Here is a 20,116-nt window from a genome sequence, read left to right on the forward strand (position 1 = left end):
CTCAAGGCCATGCTCTTGGAGAGCAGCTTCTATTGTTTAAGCTATCACTGAAGAAAGGGAACCTTTTCTAGGTCTGTGATTGATAGGTGCTGTTAACAGTACTTACGTAACTTGATATCCTAATATTATATGTGCCTTTTTTCTAGATTCCAGAATTTGACAACTTGTACCTGGATATGAATGGCATCATTCATCAGTGTTCACACCCTAATGATGACGATGTTCACTTCAGAATCTCAGATGATAAGATCTTTGCTGATATTTTTCACTACTTGGAAGTATTATTTCGCATTATTAAACCAAGAAAGGTTTTCTTCATGGCAGTTGATGGAGTGGCTCCAAGAGCAAAAATGAACCAGCAGCGTGGGAGACGTTTTAGGTGAAAACATTTTAATGTTACCCGGTTTATAAATCCATAGGACAGCACATTTTTATGAGATTTTTTTTAAATTTACAAATTGAAATAAGTATTAAATACATGGTTTTAAATGGTGATGCTTTTTTACTATAGCATTGTTTGGGTTTTGTTAATAATTGGGCAGTCATAAATCAGAACTGAGGATTTTTTGCCAGTGCATTTGGAAAAAACCTGTACACCAGGGAGTACTTTTCATCTTTTGCTTTTGAAGTGAACTTGCAGTTTGCATAGCACTGCAGAAGTTAGTATAAATAATCTCCAGTTGGAACCAATAGCTTAGAACAGAGGTTCTCCAACTTCATTGCACTGCGACCCCCTTCTGACAACAAAAATTACTGCACGACCCCAGAAGTGGGGGAGCAGACCCCAGAAGTGGGGGAGCAAAGCCCAAGCCCCACTGCCCTGGGTGGGGGCCTGTAACCTGATCTCCGTTGCCCAGGACTGAAGCCAAAGCCTGAGCCCCACCAGCCAGGGCTGAAGCTCTCAAACTTCAGCTTTGGCCCCACGCAGTGGGGCTTGGGCTTTTGCTTCAGCCCCGAGCCCCAGCAAGTCTAATGCCAGTCCTGGTGACCCTATTAAAACAGGATCATGACCCACTTTGGGGTCCCGACTCACAGTTTGAGAACCCCTGGCTTAGAACTTTGAATTTGTAAAATTTTGCCTTGGTCAGTCAAAGGAGCATGGACCCAAGAATGGTGATCTAGCACAGCATGTATCTTTTTGGAACAGAAGTTATAGGTGCTGCTTCTTTTTCCATCTTTAAGACTGTTTTTCTATAAATCTACATATTCCTGTTTATCACTGAGCAAAGAAGCAGTAATAGGGCTGCTTTTGGAATCTCTGAATGCCATCTTAAAGAAGCCTTTGTGGTCACTGTATACTGAAGTTTTCCTTGCTGCCAGTATGGAGGAGGGAAAGAGACTGAGGTTTGAGAACTAATAAAATTCTAGTCTCTAGTAACATTGGCCATCAGGCTAGCTAAATAATGTAGTTTACATCTGTATCATATATACAGTGGAGATCATTAAAATCTTGATGTTTATTGCTTCCCCTACCAGCTTTTGTGAACTTTGGGGACAGCAGCCACATTGACAGGGCATATTGGAAGTTGGAGATAGGGCTGGCCATTTCCTCTTCTTGTTCTGAACAACTGATGCTACAGCACTTCCTTTTCTTCACCAGTGGGTGCTGTGGGGAGTTCCATTCACTGTAGACTGTTTCTCTTCAAGTTTCACCTGTCTCTTATTGTTGTTGCTAGCCAGGGAAAGAAAGGAAGCCAGAGGTTTGGAGATATGAGAAGACCATTTGGGGGCCATTGAGAGGAAAAGAAAAACAAATGGTGGGGCAATAGGCAAGATGGGCATGGAGTTGAGGAGAGGATGAGAGAGAATAATTGTGGTTTTAAAAAAATGTGAAAAGAACAAATAAGAAATCCAGAGGGTTTTAAAGAAAAATTAAAACATTAGAAAAGGATAGAACAATATCAGGAAAAATGTGAAGGAAAACAGGTGGGAATGGGAGGAAAGCATCAAGATAAAAATGAAGAGCTTGTCTGCAAATTATTTTGTCTTCTGTGTCCTTTAATTCTCAGGGGGAAAGATTAGTTTAGTCAGTATTTTGACACTTGCCATTTATCTGCTGCCAGCTGTTTCTCTTTCCTCCCACTGGCCCCCAAATGGTCTTCTCAGCCCTGTATATACTACTATGTGCAGCATACATCTTATCCTTGCTGTAGAAAATTCAAAACAGTTTCTCTATTTTCTATGTGCACTAAAAACAAAATTAAAAGACTAAGAATTAAATTTCCTTTTTTATTTACTGTAAGAAGTAACACTAATTTTTTGAGGGAAAAAATAGTGTACATACAATGCTGTAAAATTCTATTTTTTTAGGTCAGCAAGAGAAGCAGAGGACAAAATAAAGAAGGCTTTAGAAAAAGGAGACATTCTCCCTACAGAAGCCAGGTTTGACTCCAATTGTATTACACCAGGTAGGAAAATGTGCTGGTTACTTACAGGAGAATTGCTGTGATTAATCACTTTGCCTTTCTGTCATCTGATTTTTCAATAGGATTTGTTCTGCTAAATCACTTGGGCACTTATGAAAATCCCACCCAAATTTAATATTTAAAACCCAAAAACTCTTCAAAAGTACTCCACCTTCCACACGTTGCAAAAATGAATTGTTTCTTCTATCACTAATATTCCTCATAAATGTATAAATGGAATTTTGACTAACTCTTAAAATGACAATGTATCAGAAGATGAAACTTGTACATTTCTGTTACTAGGGACTGATTTCATGGCCAGGTTGCATGAACATCTGAAGTATTTTGTAAATATGAAGATTTCCACAGACAAATCCTGGCATGGCGTAACTGTCTACTTATCAGGCCACGAGGTTATTGGTTTTATATTACTGAATTTTTTTTTAAATGGTTTTTTCAGAATAGTGTTTACTAAATTGTTTTATCTTTGCATTTAGACACCAGGTGAAGGAGAGCATAAAATTATGGAATTTATCCGATCAGAGAAAACAAAGCCTGATTACGATCCAAACACAAGACATTGTCTATATGGTTTAGATGCTGACTTGGTATGTGCAAATATATTTTATACTCATAATGACAAAAGGCTATTATGTCTGTGACTTGGACATCTATTCAATATTTTGTTGGAATATATGACTATAATACATTATTAAACAAAAAACTTGACATTTATGGCAAACTAAAAATTTACAGTGAGGAGCATGGAAATATCCTGGCACTGGTCACTTCTTGAATAACAATAATAAAACCCCTTATTAATCTCTTATTTCCACAGATTATGCTTGGATTAACAAGTCATGAGTCACATTTCTCACTTTTAAGAGAAGAAGTCAGGTTTGGTGGCAAAAAATCCCAGAGGTAAACTGCTTCTAAAAATCTTATTTATAGGAAGAAAGGAGATCCAAAAGATGCAGGGTTGCTTAGAATATTTTCTTTAAATGACTGCATATTTAATCAGTCAAATAATTGTTGTATTTTAATTTGATGATGGGTGAATATTATAAATTAATATAAATTTATTTTATAAATATTAATGTTTATGTTAATATAAATATTTTCTATTTGCCTGAATCAGCAAATAGAAAAAAAGTCTGCGATTTGGTGCTTGTGGAACCTAATACCAACTGAACTGCTAGAAGATCCTGAGAGCTATAATGCACCACATTGTGACTCTGGCTTCATGCCCTAGGGCAGGCAGCTCATACTATATTTGATGCTATTTCCCACATAGATTGTTCTTCTTATAGATTCGTACATTTAAAAAAAAAACAAAAAAACCACTAAGGAGTTGTCTACCTGGGGAGATTGACCAGAATGGCAATTGAGGAGTAAACTATTCCTGAGTAGCTCCCCTCTGGACATTCTTATTCCAGAGTATAGGAATACCTTTTCCCAATTTCCTTTAATCTACAGATAAAGATAAATCAGAAGAAAGCCCCTCCTTCTGGGATTAAAGTGTCCACATAGGAAGCTATTCTGATCACTATCCCCATATAAACAGATCCTAAACTTCTTGGTGGCAGGGTGGGCTGGAGAGAGAGAGAGAACATTCTATCTTGTATGTACAGGAAAGCTCTCAGATACTATGGTAATGAGAGCCATGTAAGTACCTAAAGAGATACATAGGTCTTGTTGATGTGCTCTAGCTAAGAACCCAAAATAAATTTCAGTGCAAAAGGACTGGACCATGCCTTATTAAGTTTAAGGCCAGAAGAGACCCCAGATCATCTAGTCTGACCTCCTGTATATCACAGGCTCCAGCACTCACACACTGAACCCAGAAACCAAAATGAAACCAAAGTATTACAGCCCACAGGAAATTAACCAGTTGTGTATCAGAAGCCGAGAATAGGAGGGACTGAGGTGCACCAAAGCCCCCACAATGACACAGAATTGATTAAGTGGGCTATATCCAGATGATCCCAGCAAGTGACCTGCACCCATGCTGCAGAGGAAGGAGAAAAACCCCAGAGATCATTGCCAAACTGGTCTGGGGAAAAATTCCTTCCTGACCCCATATATGATGATCAGTTAGACCCTGAGCATCCGCAGTCCCGTAACAAGGGTGAGGTGAGTGAGGCACTTGCCTCAGGCGTGCAAAGCAGAGGGCGCAGAAAAAGATTGGTTTTCTCGCCTCCCTCCCCAACCGGGCGTGTTCCCTTCCTGCGTGTGTCCCTGCGGACGGCTGCCTGGAGAACAGCAGCCCTGATACCTGCAGCCCCCCAGCAACCCCTTGCCGCGTGCACCGAGACTTGATCTGCTGTGATTCCAGCCACTGGCTCCAGGGCAACCTCCCAGCCACTGCCGTGTCTCCTCCTGACTCCTCTGGCCTGAGCCAGCCCAGGAGAGGAAGGAGAATAGGGAGAGCTGCTACCCGGTAACCCCAGCACAGCACAGCTTGTGCTCTGGGGCTTCTTCCTCTGGCTTAACCAGGCAGGGTTTAGTCCATTGTGGCCCAGACCAACCCCAACCCCAGAGAACTGGCCTGAGCCACGGGGCTGGCAGGGGACGAGCCCGTCCGCTAGGAGGGTTTTAGTCGGAGCCAGAGACAGGCCCGGTGCAGATCGTGGAGCTCCGTGTCCTTTGCCACTGCGACTGCACTGAGCCATGGCTGGGAACTAGGAGCGGGGCCCAGGTATAAGCAGCGCCCCTGCGCTACCCCGACACAGCAGCTCCCGGGCTGGGCCCGCAGCACTCAGGGCCTGGGGCAGCAGGCGAGGCGCTCTGGGAGCAGCCGTGTTATTTCGCTCCCGGCCTGGCCAAGGATCGCAGCGCAGTGGCTGGGAGCTGAGCCGGCTCCGGGGGGCTTTGGGCTCCCGGGTCCCGGCAGGGTTTGGAGGAGAGGCTATGAACGGGTGGTGGGGGCAGCTTGGCTGCGTTCGTCTAAGCAGCGTGTCCCCAGTGCTGGGCACGTTGGTGCCCCAGCACGGCGCTGGACTGGACTGCTCCTGCTTCCGGGCTGCAGCAGCCCAGATCCCCCTGCCCCACTCGGGCCGAATCACAGAGAGGTGGGGAGCTCGGAGAGCGAACTGGGCTGGTTCTGGCATTTCCACTTCTGTCTGCTGCTCCTGCCTGGCCCTTTCCACCCACTGGCTCAGGTGCCCCGTCCCTGGGCACGGGCTGTGGGCTGAAGCAATCAGAGCTGCTCCCTGGCTGGACTTTGCCCTGGCGTGCTTACACCACCTCGACACAGTTGCTTAAACACCAACACATTTAAAAACATGTTTCTAGTGAAGTGGGGGAAAGCTGTAAAGTCCTAGGGAAGGGAAAACCTTGAGCATATGAGAGGAAAAAGCAACGGTGCCCGCCCACTCCAGCAGTGAACGGGCGATGGAGGCAGTGAAAAATAAAACTAAAAACAACTGTTTTCTATTTAAAAATGTAAATAAACAGAACAGCCTTCCCCACACTGTTTGTCTAAGTGCAGCAGCATTGCTGTGTAGGTCATGAAAAGGGTGGTGCATAGTTTAAAACTTCCTATTCTGATGATTTCTTAAAGAACAGTCGTTCATAGTCCGCACACAAAAGCTCATGATTTAATTGGGAACAGAAACAAAAGCTCTGATTGTTGGTGTTTCAAACAATATTTTTTTTCTGAAGACTTCCTAGTTCAAACGGATCTTATGATTAAAATAAATAAACTTTCTAGTATCATTATTCTTGTTATTTACTTATTTTCCTTTTTTTTTTTTTTTTTACAAAGTAACTACTATGAAATTATATGGAGAGGGGAGGGCGCAATTTTATATTCTTGCCTCGGGCGCAAAAATAGCTATTTACAGCTCTGAGCATGCAAGCAAGAATCACCCAGATTAGCACCCAAGAGAGAATGCTTGGTTCAACCTTAGGGCTTGGCTACACTCACACTTTACAGCGCTGCAACTTTCGCGCTCAGGGATGTGAAAAAACACCCCCCTGAGCGCTGCAAGATACAGCGCTGTAAAGCATCAGTGTAATCAGGGCGGCAGCGCGGGGAGCGCGGCTCCCAGCACTGCACGCTACACCTGTAAAAGATGTGGTTTACGTGCAGCGCTGGGAGAGCTCTCTCCCAGCGCTGCTGCTCCGACCCCACTCACACTTCAAATTGCTGCCGCGGCAGCGCTTTGAAATTCCAAGTGTAGCCATACCCTTAGAGTACTAGCCCACCCTGTCCAGCATCCTATTTCCTGCTGTAGTCATTTCTGATATTACAGAGGAAGGAGACCAAACAAGCCCAAAGCCCAACCAAAATACATTGAGGAGAAGTAAAAAAACAAACAAACAAAAAAATGTTCCTGACTGTCTGAAGAGCCTTATGCATTTATTCCCTTAACGTGGAATTTAGGTGTTGCATAGGGCCTAGGTCACCAACTTTGCACCTAGATAAACTTCAGAGGGAGGGTCTTTTATATTCATAGCTTACTCCCAGGCCAAAATCAGCAATGTGTGTTTGTGTGCATCCACAGGTTTGTCTATGATGGGGGATCCCCAGCAATATTAATACTTATGAGTTATGTAACAATTCTTATATTCAGAGCACTTCACAGATATTATCTAGTTAATCTTATCAGATCTTCAAAGTAGGTAAATAAAGATTTTTCGTATTTTACTAGTGGGAAAGTTGAGACACAAGTTATATTGACTTGCCCCAAATCATATACTGAGTAAATGTCAGAGCCAGGATTAGAGCGCAGGAATTCCCAGTTACCATACCTATGCTGAATCCACTGGACCACACTCACTTTTGCAAACTGGACATCGCCATTTTCTTAAAAGCAGACTTCTGCAAACACTTATGTGCTTAATTTTGAAGTCACTGCCAGTATTCACATGCTTAAAATTAAACAAGAGTGTAATTGTTTTCTGGATTGAAGTCTGAGTCTTTGCAGCTTTTCAGAACATTTCCTGGGTAACCAGTAAGGCAAAATATTATCGAAACAGAGTCTTTGTAAAATGCAATTAGTATTTATTTGTTCCTGACGACAAGTACTCAGACATCATAATATTTAGCAATGCAACCAAATACATAATAGCTGAGTACTTATTTTTGGATAACTGTAGTGGATTATTATATACATACTTCAGAAATATTTATAAATAGTTGATGTTTTGAATAATTTACAGAGCATGTGCCCCAGAAGAAACCACATTTCACTTACTGCACTTGTCATTAATGAGAGAATATATTGACTATGAATTTTCACCAGTAAAAGTAAGTATTAATGGAACCATGGGCAAAAGATGTTAAAACTTTGTATACAAACTTGATCATAAAGATTTTCTTATTTTTTAGGACAAGATTTCCTTTCAATATGACATTGAAAGGATTATAGATGATTGGATCTTAATGGGGTTTCTTGTAGGCAATGACTTTATTCCTCATCTACCTCATTTACATATTAATCATGATGCACTGCCACTACTTTATAAAACATATATGGCTATCCTGCCAGAACTTGGAGGTAAGTAATTTTAAAAAAATATTTAAACAGAAAGATAGTTCTGGAACAGAAATCAAAGGAAAGGTTAAACGGAAGTGTTGCCTAGATAGATCTTACGAGTATAAAAATATTGTTTGATAATACTTGCTGAAGTGTGAGCTAGTCAATTTTTGTTCGAGTGCTTGCTCATGTGTATTCCACAGTAGGTGTGCATGCTTGCCACGTGCACCAGTGCCAGAAGTTTTTCCCTTAGTAGTACCCGTAGGGGGGAGCACCGCTGTGACCTCTGGAGTGGCGCCTCTATATCGCATTGCAAGGGGAGCCGCGCGCTCCCCCCACCCTCAGTTCCTTCTTGCCTCCAGTGAAGGTGCGTCAGAACTTCTTACTCCAGCTCTGCTGCAGCCTTTCCAGTTGATCTTAGTGGTACCTTTAGCTAGTTATTAATAGCTCGTAGAAAGTAGTTTTTCAGTTGTTTGAGTGGGCACAGGGCATGTCTCGTGCCCCAGGCTTCAAGTCGTGCGACTCCTGCCGCCATTCCATGCCAAGGAGTGATCCGCATGCTGAGTGTGTCCGCTGCTTGGGTGAAACTCACGTGAGTGAACGCTGCAAGATATGCAGGTCTTTTAAGCCACAAACTAAGAAGGAGAGAGACATGAGGCTTCGCGCTCTCCTCATGGAATCAGCGCTGGCTCCAATTCTGGTACGCTGAGCGGACTCAGCACCGGGCATTGCATAGTTGGTGCTCAGCAAAGCCCCCTTCCCCAGTCAGCACCACTCCCCTTCCAAGAAGCAAAGGAAGAGCTCAACTTCACAGCGGTGCCGTGAAAAGGAAGGAGGAGAGGCTGGCTCTGCGTTGGGCAGCCCTCTGTCCCTCCTGGGCTCGAAACCTCCAACTTATGCTGAGCGGAGTAGCCTGGCAGTGTTGATATGTGCCTCTCCTGCTGTCCCGCTGCCATCGACGCAGGAGACTCTACAGGCCACTCAAGACATTTTGAGCTTGCTGGTGCCCAGGGTGCCACCGGTGGTGGGCCCCTGGTCCCAAGGCAAACCACCGTTGGGTCCTCGAGAGGCCTGTCTGGTACGGTGCAGTTCTCACTCTGAAGACCGCTCTCTACCCTGTTCTGCATGCAGTGACAGGTCTACTTGCAGCTCGCGTCCACCGCCCTCGACGCCAGCCAGGTTACCCAGTTCACTGCCGCCCGGGCAGGAGTCTAGGGATCCCTCGACGCCACGCAGCAGCGGGCGCATGCACCGAGATAAGCATCGAAGGCCCTCCTCTGGTCTTGGCTGGTCTTGGCGTGACAGACATCAACGCTCGCATTTGAGCTCTCTACCTGTCAGATGTCACACATGGGGCTCCTGCCGCGTGTCACCGGCACCACAGCTCTAGGTGCCGAAGCGAATCTCAGAGCAGTGCTTCTGGGGGGGTACCAGTCCTCAACGTCGAGGTCCCAGTCCTGTGGAAGACAGCATCATAAGCACTATCGCTCCCACTGCTCCTATGATACCATTCGGTTGGTGGTGACCTCGGCCTCAGCACCCAACCACCCCTCGCTCGGCCGTACTAATCAGCTGGACCAGATAGTGCCACCTGGCCCACAGCATGGACAGGGGTAAGAGGCCCCATGGCAGGGGCAATGGTGTCAATGGGGCACCGTGGCCACGGTTGCCCACCCAGGCAAGAACCTGCTCAGTGGCCAGGGTGTCCGAGGCGCTGTCGGCCTTGCTATCTAGTCTAAAGCACAAACTGACACATCAGGAGTTGTTGGCTCCAGGCCCGGATTCTGACCTGGGGGTTGATCCCCCAGCACCTGCTGCAGCCCACAGCTCCGTGCCAGCCTCATCATCCAGTGTAGGAGAGACCATCACGGCACTACCCTCTGCCCCACAGGAAGACTTCAGGTTGCATAGACCCACTAAAGCGGGTGGCGTCGAGCCTCGAGATGGAGGGCCCGTCCGATTCCCTCTTTAATGTATTGTCTCCCTTGGTGCCGGGCCATGTGGCTTTCCCCCTTCACCAAGAAGTAGCCAACATATCCAACGCACTGTGGTTTACTCCTGCCTCTCTGGCTCCAATTTCCAAGAAGGCTGAGAGGAAGTATTTCATGCCGGCCAAGAACCATGAATACCTGTACTCTCACCCAGCACCTAACTGCCTGGTGGTGGAATTGGTGAACCATCAGGCGCAGCAGGGCCAGCCCACGCCCACCCCCAAGAATAAAGACGCCAAGAGACTAGATTCTTTTGGTAGAAAACTTTACCTCTCTTCCAGTTTCCAGCTCAGTGTGGCCAACCATCAGGCCTTACTTAGCTGATATGATTTTAATTTATGGGAGCCCCTGCTAAAGTTCGAGCCACTCCTCCCCGAGCGGGATAGGAAGGACTTTAAGGCATTGGTGGATGAGGGGGCAACGGCAGCCAAAGCAGCCCTGCAGGCAGCGTCGGACGCAGCGGATACGGTGGCTCGTTCGATGGCCTCTGATCTCCATGCGCAGGGCGTCGTGGCTCCTCCTGTCCAGGCTTTCGGCAGAGGCCCAGTCCCTCATGCAGGACCTGCTGTTCAACGGGAAGGCCCTGTTTGCCAAACAGATGGACATCAGGCTGCCCGGGATGAAAGACTCTCATATCATCCTGCAGACCTTGAGCCTCTACATCCCTCTGGCTAAGGACAAGGCCAAACCGCAGATGTCAGCTCACCCTATGCAGAGTAGATATGAGCCCCCTTACAAGAGGCCGAGAGACCAAAAGTGCAAGCCTCAACCACAGTCCCGCTCTGCCCCAGAGGCTGGGCCCTCTAAGGGCAAGAGGCAGGGAAAGAGGTGTTTTTGACTATTTGCAGAGGGTACCAAGGCAGTTGCCATGGAAACCCCCCCATTAATAAAGTTTGTGTTCAGCAGCCGTTTGTTTCCAAGGACTACATGTTGCAGTTCAGTTCACCCCCGCCCAACCACTCCTCGTCCCTGGTGGGCTCTGGGGACCTGGAGCACGTTCACCTCCTAGATCAGGAGGTGGAACGACTATTACACCTGGGGGCAGTGGAGAGAGTGCCAGTAGAATTCCAGGGCAGGGGCTTCTACTCCTGATATTTCCTGATCCCAAAAGCGAAAAGGGATGTCAGGCCCAGCCTAGATCTGTGGAATCTCAGTTGTTTTATGGTCTGCTCCAAGTTCCGCATGGTGTCCCATGGTGTCCGCATGTTATTCCCTCCCTGGACCCAGGGGACTGGTACATGCCCCTGGACCTTCAGGAGTCATATTTCCACATACATATTTTCGAAGGGCACAGGTGCTTCCTCCATTTCCTAGTGGGGCGTGACCACTACCAGTTCATGGTTCTCCCGTTTGGCCTATCCACAGCACCCAGGTATTCACAAAGTGTGTGGTGGTAGTAGTGGCCTACCTCAGATGAGAAGAGGTTCAGATGTTCCCAAATCTGGACGATTGGCTTCACAAGGGCAACTCACAGTCTCAGGTGAGGGCCCATGTGGCGCATGTGGACAGGAGCAGGTCGAAGCTTGGCCTGTGGGTAAACGAGACCAAATCAACACTAGTCCCCATGTAGCGCATAGAATTCATAGGGGCACTACTGGACTCCTTAAGGGCCACAGCCTCTCTCCCAGTGGACAGGTTCAAAACCCTGAAAGGTCTCATCTCCGCAGTCACAACTTTTCCGGTGACAGCAGCAAGGGCTTGCCTTCAGATCCTAGGGCACATGGCAGCGTGCACATATGTGGTCTGCCATGCCAGGCTCTGAGTGAGGTCCCTCCAGCTGTGGCTAGCCTCCCAGTTCTCCTAGGCTAATCGTCTCCCTATGATGCTGGTCCTCCTCGTGCAATATGCTCCAAGGGGTTTCTTTCCAGGAGGCGGCCCCGTCAATAGACCTAGTGTCTGATGCGTGCGGAGCCCACAAAGGGAACATGCAAACCCAAGGGATTTGGTCAGCCTCGGACCTGTCCCTGCATATAAATGTAAGGGAGCTCAGGACAATACGGTTGGCACGTGTAGCTTTTGTCATGCAGCTTTGTGGCAAAGTGGTCAGAGTCCTTACAGACAACACTGCCGTGATGTTCTACATCAACAGGCAAGGCGGGGCACAGTCCTTGGCCCTCTGCCAGGAAGCCCTGAGCCTGTGGGAGTTCTGTATAGCCCATGACATCTCCCTGAGGGCTTTCCACCTACCAGGCACCCGCAATACACAGGCCGATCGCCTCAGCAGGGTTTTCTCCTCCCATTATGAGTGGTCTCTCCAAGACTGGGGAATTCCCCACATGGACCTGTTCGCGACCCTTCAGAACCAAGTTCCATTCCTCCAATGAGGAACGCTGCCTTCACATGCTTGATGTACGTAGGGCACTGGCCTTCTACCTGGAGCGGACTAAACAGTTCCGAAAATCCTCGCAACTTTGTTGCCTTGGTTGAGCATATGAAGGGCAGCCTATTTCCACCCAGTGCCTTTCTCGCTGGATCATCTTGTTCATATGCATGTGGTATGATCTGGCAGGGATTCTCCCGCCACCAATCGTCAGGGCACACTCAACGAAAGCTCAGGCCTCGTCGACTGCCTATATAGCCCATGTTCCTATCCAGAACATCTGTAGGGCTGCCACCTGGTCTTCAGTTCACACGTTCACTGTGCATTATGCGATCATCTCCCAAACTAGGGATGATGCCGGGTTCGGCAGAGCAGTACTGCGTCCTGAGAACTCATGAACTCCTACCCACCTCCAGCGAATATAGCTTGGAATCACCTACTGTGGAATACACATGAGCAAGCACTCGAAGAAAAGACAGTTACCTGGTTGAGATGTGTTGCTCAGGTGTATTCCACATCCCTCCCTCCTTTCCCTCTGTCGGAGTTGTCCGGCAAGAAGGAACCGAAGGCGGGGGAGCACGTGGCTCCCAATAGCGCGATATAGAAGCGCCACTCCAGAGGTCGCAGCAGTGTTTCCTCCATGGGTACTGCTACGGGAGAAACTTGCGGCACCGGTGCGTATGGTGCAAACGTGCACCTACTGTGGAATAGACATGAGCAACTCATCTCGAAGAACACCAGTTACGGAACAGGTAACTGTCTTTTTCTTTTTGTATCTAATTCCATGGGTATTAACACTTTTTCACAGCATTACTGTTTAATGCTATTGGCCTGGCAAGAATAAAAAAAAAATCCAGGAAAAGTATGGGAAGGGGCAAAGACCACAGTGATATGAGTAATGTCGCATATCGCTTTCTTACCAATAAATCTGTGAGCTACCAAAACTTTGTCGCTCGCCCCAGAGTGCTTACACGATACATCAGTTTTATTACTGGTATCTTATTATTTTCCAAATTCCTTTTTATGGGAGAGCTATATTTACTTTTTCCAATGTGACTGTCACAAGTTATGAAGTCTATCCATAAACTGTAGTTCTTGAGATTATTTGTTTAGTGGGTAGCATGGAGAAACCACAGGTAAATATGTAGACTTTAGATGAGTTGTATCCTATCTATATTGGGAGAACAAAGAAAATATAGTATAGCATCTTTAAAATACTAAGGAATTGGAGAGGGTTGATGGAGTTTCAGGCCTGTAGTGGGACAGTGGATGGAGAAAACTGGATGGGGTAAAGGGTGAAGAGAAGGAGTTTTCTATGGAAACTAAAATACGAAAGATTGTAGTGTCTAGGCTTCAGTGGGAGAATATTCAGGTGGGAATGTTCAGTTTCAACCTATATGCACTAATTGGTCATCAGTTAACAAATTATTATGAAGAGTTTTAGAATGTACATTAACTTCAGTTGTTTGAAAGTAAGGACAATTAATTTTGTTGCTATTAGATTTGATTGACATCCTCAGCAGACTGTATATGATGTGTTAGAAAGCTTTGCAATTTTACTGGAGAAGATTTTATTGGGTGTCTAGAAGGGTGGGTATTATTGCACATAGAACTTTAATGTAAGTCTTTAAATACATACATGATTTTTCCCCCCAATAGGCTACATTAATGAAAGTGGGCATCTGAACTTACAACGCTTTGAGAGATATCTTACAAAATTGTCAGATGTAAGTAACTTTTATTTGTACTGTGTAATATGTTATAAGGCTGCCCATCACTATAGTATCTGAGTGCCTCATACTTTTAAAAATACACAATCAAAATACAGTCTTCATAGCGAGTTCAAGCCTCCTATTTTGGACAAAAGCTGAAATGTATTCACCCAAGGATCTATCTCACTGCTCTATAGAAGATTAAATCTATAGAACTCTTGACAGTTGACATCAGCTAAGAATCTGCCCCTGAATCTTTTACAGAATGACTCTATGGAAATTTATATTAGTTGAGGATCTGTCCCTCAGTTTTACATAAAAGCCTTATTTAAATATGTCTTGAACTTTAGCCAGGAAAGCACTATGCTCTAGCTCTGATGAACCACTAGATGGAGCAAATTCTGTAGGTGAGGTCCCTGCTGCCAGTTGCACTTTTGTCGCACAGTCCAACCAGTTGCCATCTGATCTGATTGTAATAATAGATTTTGGGGAGAGAAGCAGAAAATTAAGTAATTGGTTTTAGATTATAACAGTTATCTTATATTGCACCTGAAATCAAATGGGGGAATCAGTTTAGAGTATGGAAGTGTTAGATGCTCACAAAGATGGGCAGCAGCAGACTGCGCTAGCTGAAGCAATCCAGGTGGCTTTCAAGGGCCAGCCCCATTAGGGTACATTGCAGTAATCTGTCCTAGAAGTGACAAAAGGCATATCAATGTGGATAAGGTGTTATCTGCACATGAACATTTGACCTAAAAACTATTGACATTCTATAATGTACCTAGACATAAGATGGTACATTATCTCACATGGGTGAGATTCCAGAGGACTGGAAAAGGGAAAATATAGTGCCAATCTATAAAAAGAGGAATAAGGACATCCTGGGGAATTACAGACCAATCATCTTCACTTCAGTACTCAGAAAAATTATGGAGCAAATAATTAAGCAATCAGTTAGCAGACACCTAGAAGATAATAAGGTGATAAATAGCATGGAATTGTCAAAAACAAATTGTGTCAAACAAACCTAATAGCTTTCTTTGACAGAGTAACAAGCCTTGTGGATAGGAGGGAAGTGGTACATGTAGTATATCTTGACTTTAGTAAGGCTTTTGATACTGTCTTGCATGACCTTCTCATAAACAAACTAGGGAAATACAACCTAGAGCTACTATAAAGTTGGTTCATAACATTGAAAAAACATTCCCAGAGCTATCATTGGTTCATACTGATAAATCATAAGGGCATATCGAGTGGGGTCCTGCACGGACTGGTCCTGTGTCTGGTTCCGTTCAATATCTTCATCAGTGATTTAGATAATGGCTCAGAGAGTATACTTACAAAGTTTGTGAGCAATACCAAGCTGGGAGGGTTAAAATTCAAAATGATCTGGACAAACTGGAGAAATTATCTAAAGTAAATAAGATGAAATTCAATGAAGACAAATGCAAAGTACTCCAGTTGCACACATACAAAATGACTTTCTAGGAAGGAGTACTGCAGAAAGGGATCTGGATGTCACAGTGGATCACAAGCTAAATATGAGTCAACAGTGGAAAACTTGTTAAAAAAGGCAAACATCATTCTAGGATGTCATCGCAGGAGTGTTGTAAGCAGGACACAAGAAGTAATTCTTCTGCTTTGCTAGAGATGTAATATTCATTTAAAAAGTTAACCATTTAAACTATTAAAATTATGTCATTTAAATGGTTAACTGATTAAAGGGAGAGGGGCTGAGGGCTCTGCAGATGGAGCTGCTCTGGCTGGCCCGGCATGGCGGGCTGGCCTGCATGGCTGGGGCTGGCAAGCCCATACAGATGACCCGTGGCTGGAGGCTAACAGTTAGGGTCAGTTAACCGGTAAGACTCATGTTTTAACTGTTTAACCATTTAGTATTTTACATCCCTGTGCTCCCCTCCACATTAATTAGGCCTCAATGGGAGTAGTGTGTCCAGTTTTGGGCTTCACGTTTCAGGAAAGATGTGGACAAATTAGAGAGAGTCCAGAGAAAGGGGAAAAAAAAAATTAAGGTCTAGAAAACATGACCTATGAGGTGAGATTGAAATAATAGGGTTGTTTAGTCCAGAGAAGAGAAGACAGAGGGAGAATATAATAGTTTTCAAGTAAATAAAAGGTTGTTACAAGGAGGAGAGAGAAAAATTGTTCTCTTTAACTTCTGAGGATAGGACAAGAAGCAACGGGGTTACATTTCAGCAAAGTCAATTTAGGTTAGAAATTAGGAAAAACTTCCTGACTGTCAGGGTGGTTAAGCACTGGCATAAATTGCCTAGGGAGGTTGTGGAATCTACATCACTGGAGATTTTTAAAAGCAGATTAGACAGCATTGGCCTTCTAAACCTAGGGTTGTAAAGTCAATCCTTGAGGGGGCCACTTAGGGATCTGGGGCAAAATCAGTACTTGGTCCTGCTAGTGAAGGCAGGGGGCTGGACTTGATGACCTTTCAGGATCCCTTCCAGTTCTATGAGATAGATATATCTCCATATATTATTATTTTATTTATTTATCCTAGAGGATCTCCCAGTTGATTGAGATCTCTGGCAGCAGAGTGGAGCTGCCGCTCAGACAGGCTCCCTGCCTGCTCCATGCACAACTGGAAGCGGCCATCCAAGCCCCGGAGGGCGGGGGGTGTCTCCCTCCGCATGCTCCTCATGCATGCAGTCATCACCCCTGCAGTTCCCATTGGCCAGAAATGAAGAACTGTGGCCAATGGGAGGTGCGGGGGGGGTGCTTTCAGGGAGAGGCAGCGAGCAGAGCCATATGCCACCCCCAAGGGCTGCAGGGGCACGTTGGCCCCTTCTGGGAGTGGCGTGGGGCTGGGGTAGGCAGGGAGCCTGCCTTAGCAGCAACCGCACTGCACCACCAACCAGGAGCTGCCGGAAGTAAGTGCTGCCTGGCGGGAGGCTGCACCTGAGCCCCCTCCAGCATCCCGAGCCCCCTCCTGCATCCCAAGCCCCAGCCCTGACCCCCCTCCTAGAGCCAGCACCCCATACCCCTTTCTGCACTCCAACACTCTGCCCCAGTTCAGAGCCGCCTCCTGCACCCAAAATCCCTCCCAGAGCTTGCACCCCTCATCCCCTCCTGCACCCCAACGCCCTGCCCTAGGCTCAGTCCAGAGCCCCCTCCCACACTGCGAACCCCCCAGCTCCAGTCCAAAGCCCGCACCCCCTCCTGAGCCCCAACCTCCTACTCTAGCCCAGTGAGTGAGGGCGAGGGAGAGTGAGTGATGGGGAGGGGTGGAGTGAGTGGGGCAGGGCTTTGGGGAAGATGCGGGGTAGATCCTGGGTTGCCCTTAAATTCAAAAAGTGATCTTGGGCGTAAAAAGGTTGGAGACCACTCGTCTAGATAATACTTAGTGCTGCCTTGAGTGCAAGGGACTGGACTAGAAGACCTCTTGAGGTCCCTTCCAGTTCTGTGATTCTATGATATTGTAGGATGGATAATATAATTTAAAAATCATCTAATCTCTTTAAACTGTTTCAGGTTACAAAAAAAGAAAAAGTAGGTTTTCAATATACATTTTCTGCCTCTATAATAAGAGGTGGTTCATGTTAGACTGCCTCTGCTTGTGGGTATAACATTCATGTGCAGATAACATTTTATGTAATCTAATGAAGCTCTGATAGATGACAAAAATGGCTTGCATTTTCTGTTTCATATGCTACAGTGTTCATTCAGCAATAGTGTACATTGCCTTTAAAATAATTGTTCTAAATTTACTTTAATCTCTACACAGTTTGATCGTGAACACTTCAGCGAAGTCTTTGTAGACCTAAAATGGTTTGAAAGCAAAGTAGGCAATAAATACCTCAATGAGGCAGCTGGTATCGCAGCAGAAGAAGCAAGAAGCCATAAGCAAAAGAAACAGAAGGTTGGTATTTTAAATGTACAGCTCTGAAAATGCAGCTGTCAAAACATATGAATAAGATCTGTTTAATTATTTTTAAAATCTCAAACTGTTAAATGTGGTATTTTATATTTTTTATTTCTGCCTTTTTACAAATCAGAAATGATGGAAAACTTTAATATTTGTTGAGCGATGTATCTATTTTACACATACTTACACATTCATACGCACTTTCCGTTGCCATTTTTCTTAAATTAAGCACATACTTTTTAAAAAAAAAAAATAAAAGATAGAAATCAGTGTCTGTTTCCATCAGCTGCTATGGAACATAATTCAGAGGGAGAAGTCATACTGTGAAAGCAAGGCTTGGCAGCTCAGAAGATAGATGTGTCAGTCAGATGTTTGATGCTGATTAAGTAAATAGCTTGCTCCATCAGAGCTGATATCTTAGATTTTACATCAAAATGACAATGCTGTTTTAAAGTCACTTAAAAGGTATTACCTTCTTTCTCTTGCACTAACCCTTTCCTCTATTTTTGTCTATATCCCCATCCTCACAACTCCTATTTTCCATTCTATCTACTTCTCCTATATGCCTTCAGCAGCAGAAGTGGACCACTCTTGTTTCTGCACAGTGGCATTTTTCCAGTGGTACTGACAGTAGTAGTAGCAGCAGCAGCATGAAACTCAGCTGCGATTAACTCCATCAGTATACTTAACTCTGCCACTCACTAGTACTGTTTCAGTTTTGTAAGAGTAAGACATATGCTTTAAAATGCATATGTTTTAATATGACTAACTGTACTCTTGGATACTTTCTCATCTGTCATAGATGTGGAGGGTAGCTGTACAGTAGTAGATAACCTTTTTGATTGATCCATAAAATGTCAGTGACAGCTGCTCAGAAGGCTAATTTCACAGTTACTGTGGAAAAGTGGCTAGATTAGGGGCTGATGATGTAGCAGGCACCTGCTATAAGGCCTGGGCTACACTGGGGGGGATCGATCTAAGATACGCAACTTCAGCTACGAGAATAGCATAGCTGAAGTTGACATATCTTGGATCGAATTAAAATTACTTGCTTTACATCCTCGTGGCACTGGATCAACAGCCATGGCTCCCTGTCGACTTTGCTTCCGCCTCTCGCACTGTTGGAGTTCAGCAGTCTACGGGAGAGTGATCGGGGATCGATTTATTGTGTCTGCACTACACGCGATAAATCGATCCCCAATAGATTGATCACTACCCAATCCGACGGGTAGTGTAGACGTACCCTTAGTGAAGAAAAATGTAGCACCCAAATGAAGACAATAATTGGCCAATGTGATCATATAAATTCCATCTGCCCCCAGTTTTTTAGAGGCTTCTTAATCAGACACAGATATTAAACAATATTTAAAAGTTTTGTTTCTCATTGTTCCTTTAAAAAAAAAGTGTGTGTATATATGTATATATAAAGTATTTTTGAAAAATAGGACAAAATAAGTGCAACTCTTTTGGCGTTTGTTTTATGAAGTAAAAAATTACTTCGGCATCTTAGTTTTAAGTTGCACATTAAATGGTAATGTGTTAAGTTACCCACATATTGCCGTGTATTTCTTATTTTGTTTATCTCAACTGTGAATTCACAATTTTAATAGGTTCAGGAAAACTCCATGTGTTTGGCTGCTCTAGAGAAAACTGAGAATGGAATTATGACTTCTTCTAAAAGTAAGTGCAAAGTATTATACAGAATATGTACAGCAGAACCCTGATGATCTGTTCAAATATTTGAGAAACCAATTGTGAATTGGTAAGGAAGTGCAAACAAATACAACTTACAAAAATAACAGCAATATATTTTTTCCTAGAAACCTATGTGGGTGAGGACAAAAATAATGGATTTACTTTTTTGCTTGTGCATTTGTGTTTTAAAACTAGTCCAAAGCACCTACATCAGATCTGTAATTTTTTTCATTTATAAATGGAAATATATTGGTCAGTTTATAAAAAAAAAAATTAATTTTTAGTGATGTTAGAAGTCACTATTAAATCTGTGCAGATTATTATTTTCTGACAGCATTTAGCCTGCTCCCATACGTTTTTTTGTCACTTTTACAACTTTTGACCATTTGCAGACTCAGAGTACGTCTACACTGCACGATTATTTCGAAGTATTTTAAACCGATATTACCAAACCGATGTTATAAAATCGGTTTTGCGCGTCCACAGTGCGATCAAAAAATCGATTGCTTGTGTCCATGGTCCAAGGCTACCATCGATTTCAGGAGCGGTGCACTGTGGGTAGCTGTTCCTCAGCTATCCCATAGTTCCCACTTCCGTGTTGAGAGCACAGTGCCT

General features: G+C 44.7%; 1 protein-coding gene across 3 annotated transcripts in view; it reads left to right on the top strand.

Annotated features, from left to right (window-relative positions):
* XRN1 (5'-3' exoribonuclease 1) overlaps window positions 1-20,116 on the top strand; it is an 85,275-nt gene that overhangs the window by 4,479 nt on the left and 60,680 nt on the right. For all 3 annotated transcript variants that reach the window (XR_012656373.1, XM_032765670.2, XM_032765671.2), the window contains exons 2-11: window positions 147-379; window positions 2,311-2,408; window positions 2,709-2,818; window positions 2,903-3,013; window positions 3,244-3,326; window positions 7,572-7,659; window positions 7,741-7,909; window positions 13,859-13,926; window positions 17,666-17,800; window positions 19,417-19,486. Coding sequence is in view for 2 of the 3 variants with exons in the window: in XM_032765670.2 (XP_032621561.1) it covers window positions 147-379; window positions 2,311-2,408; window positions 2,709-2,818; window positions 2,903-3,013; window positions 3,244-3,326; window positions 7,572-7,659; window positions 7,741-7,909; window positions 13,859-13,926; window positions 17,666-17,800; window positions 19,417-19,486 (1,165 nt within the window). In the remaining variant the exon portion in view is untranslated. The remainder of the gene's footprint in view (window positions 1-146; window positions 380-2,310; window positions 2,409-2,708; window positions 2,819-2,902; window positions 3,014-3,243; window positions 3,327-7,571; window positions 7,660-7,740; window positions 7,910-13,858; window positions 13,927-17,665; window positions 17,801-19,416; window positions 19,487-20,116) is intronic.

This window comes from Chelonoidis abingdonii, chromosome 8, assembly GCF_003597395.2.
Source record: "Chelonoidis abingdonii isolate Lonesome George chromosome 8, CheloAbing_2.0, whole genome shotgun sequence".
Taxonomy (NCBI): Eukaryota; Metazoa; Chordata; order Testudines; family Testudinidae; genus Chelonoidis; species Chelonoidis abingdonii.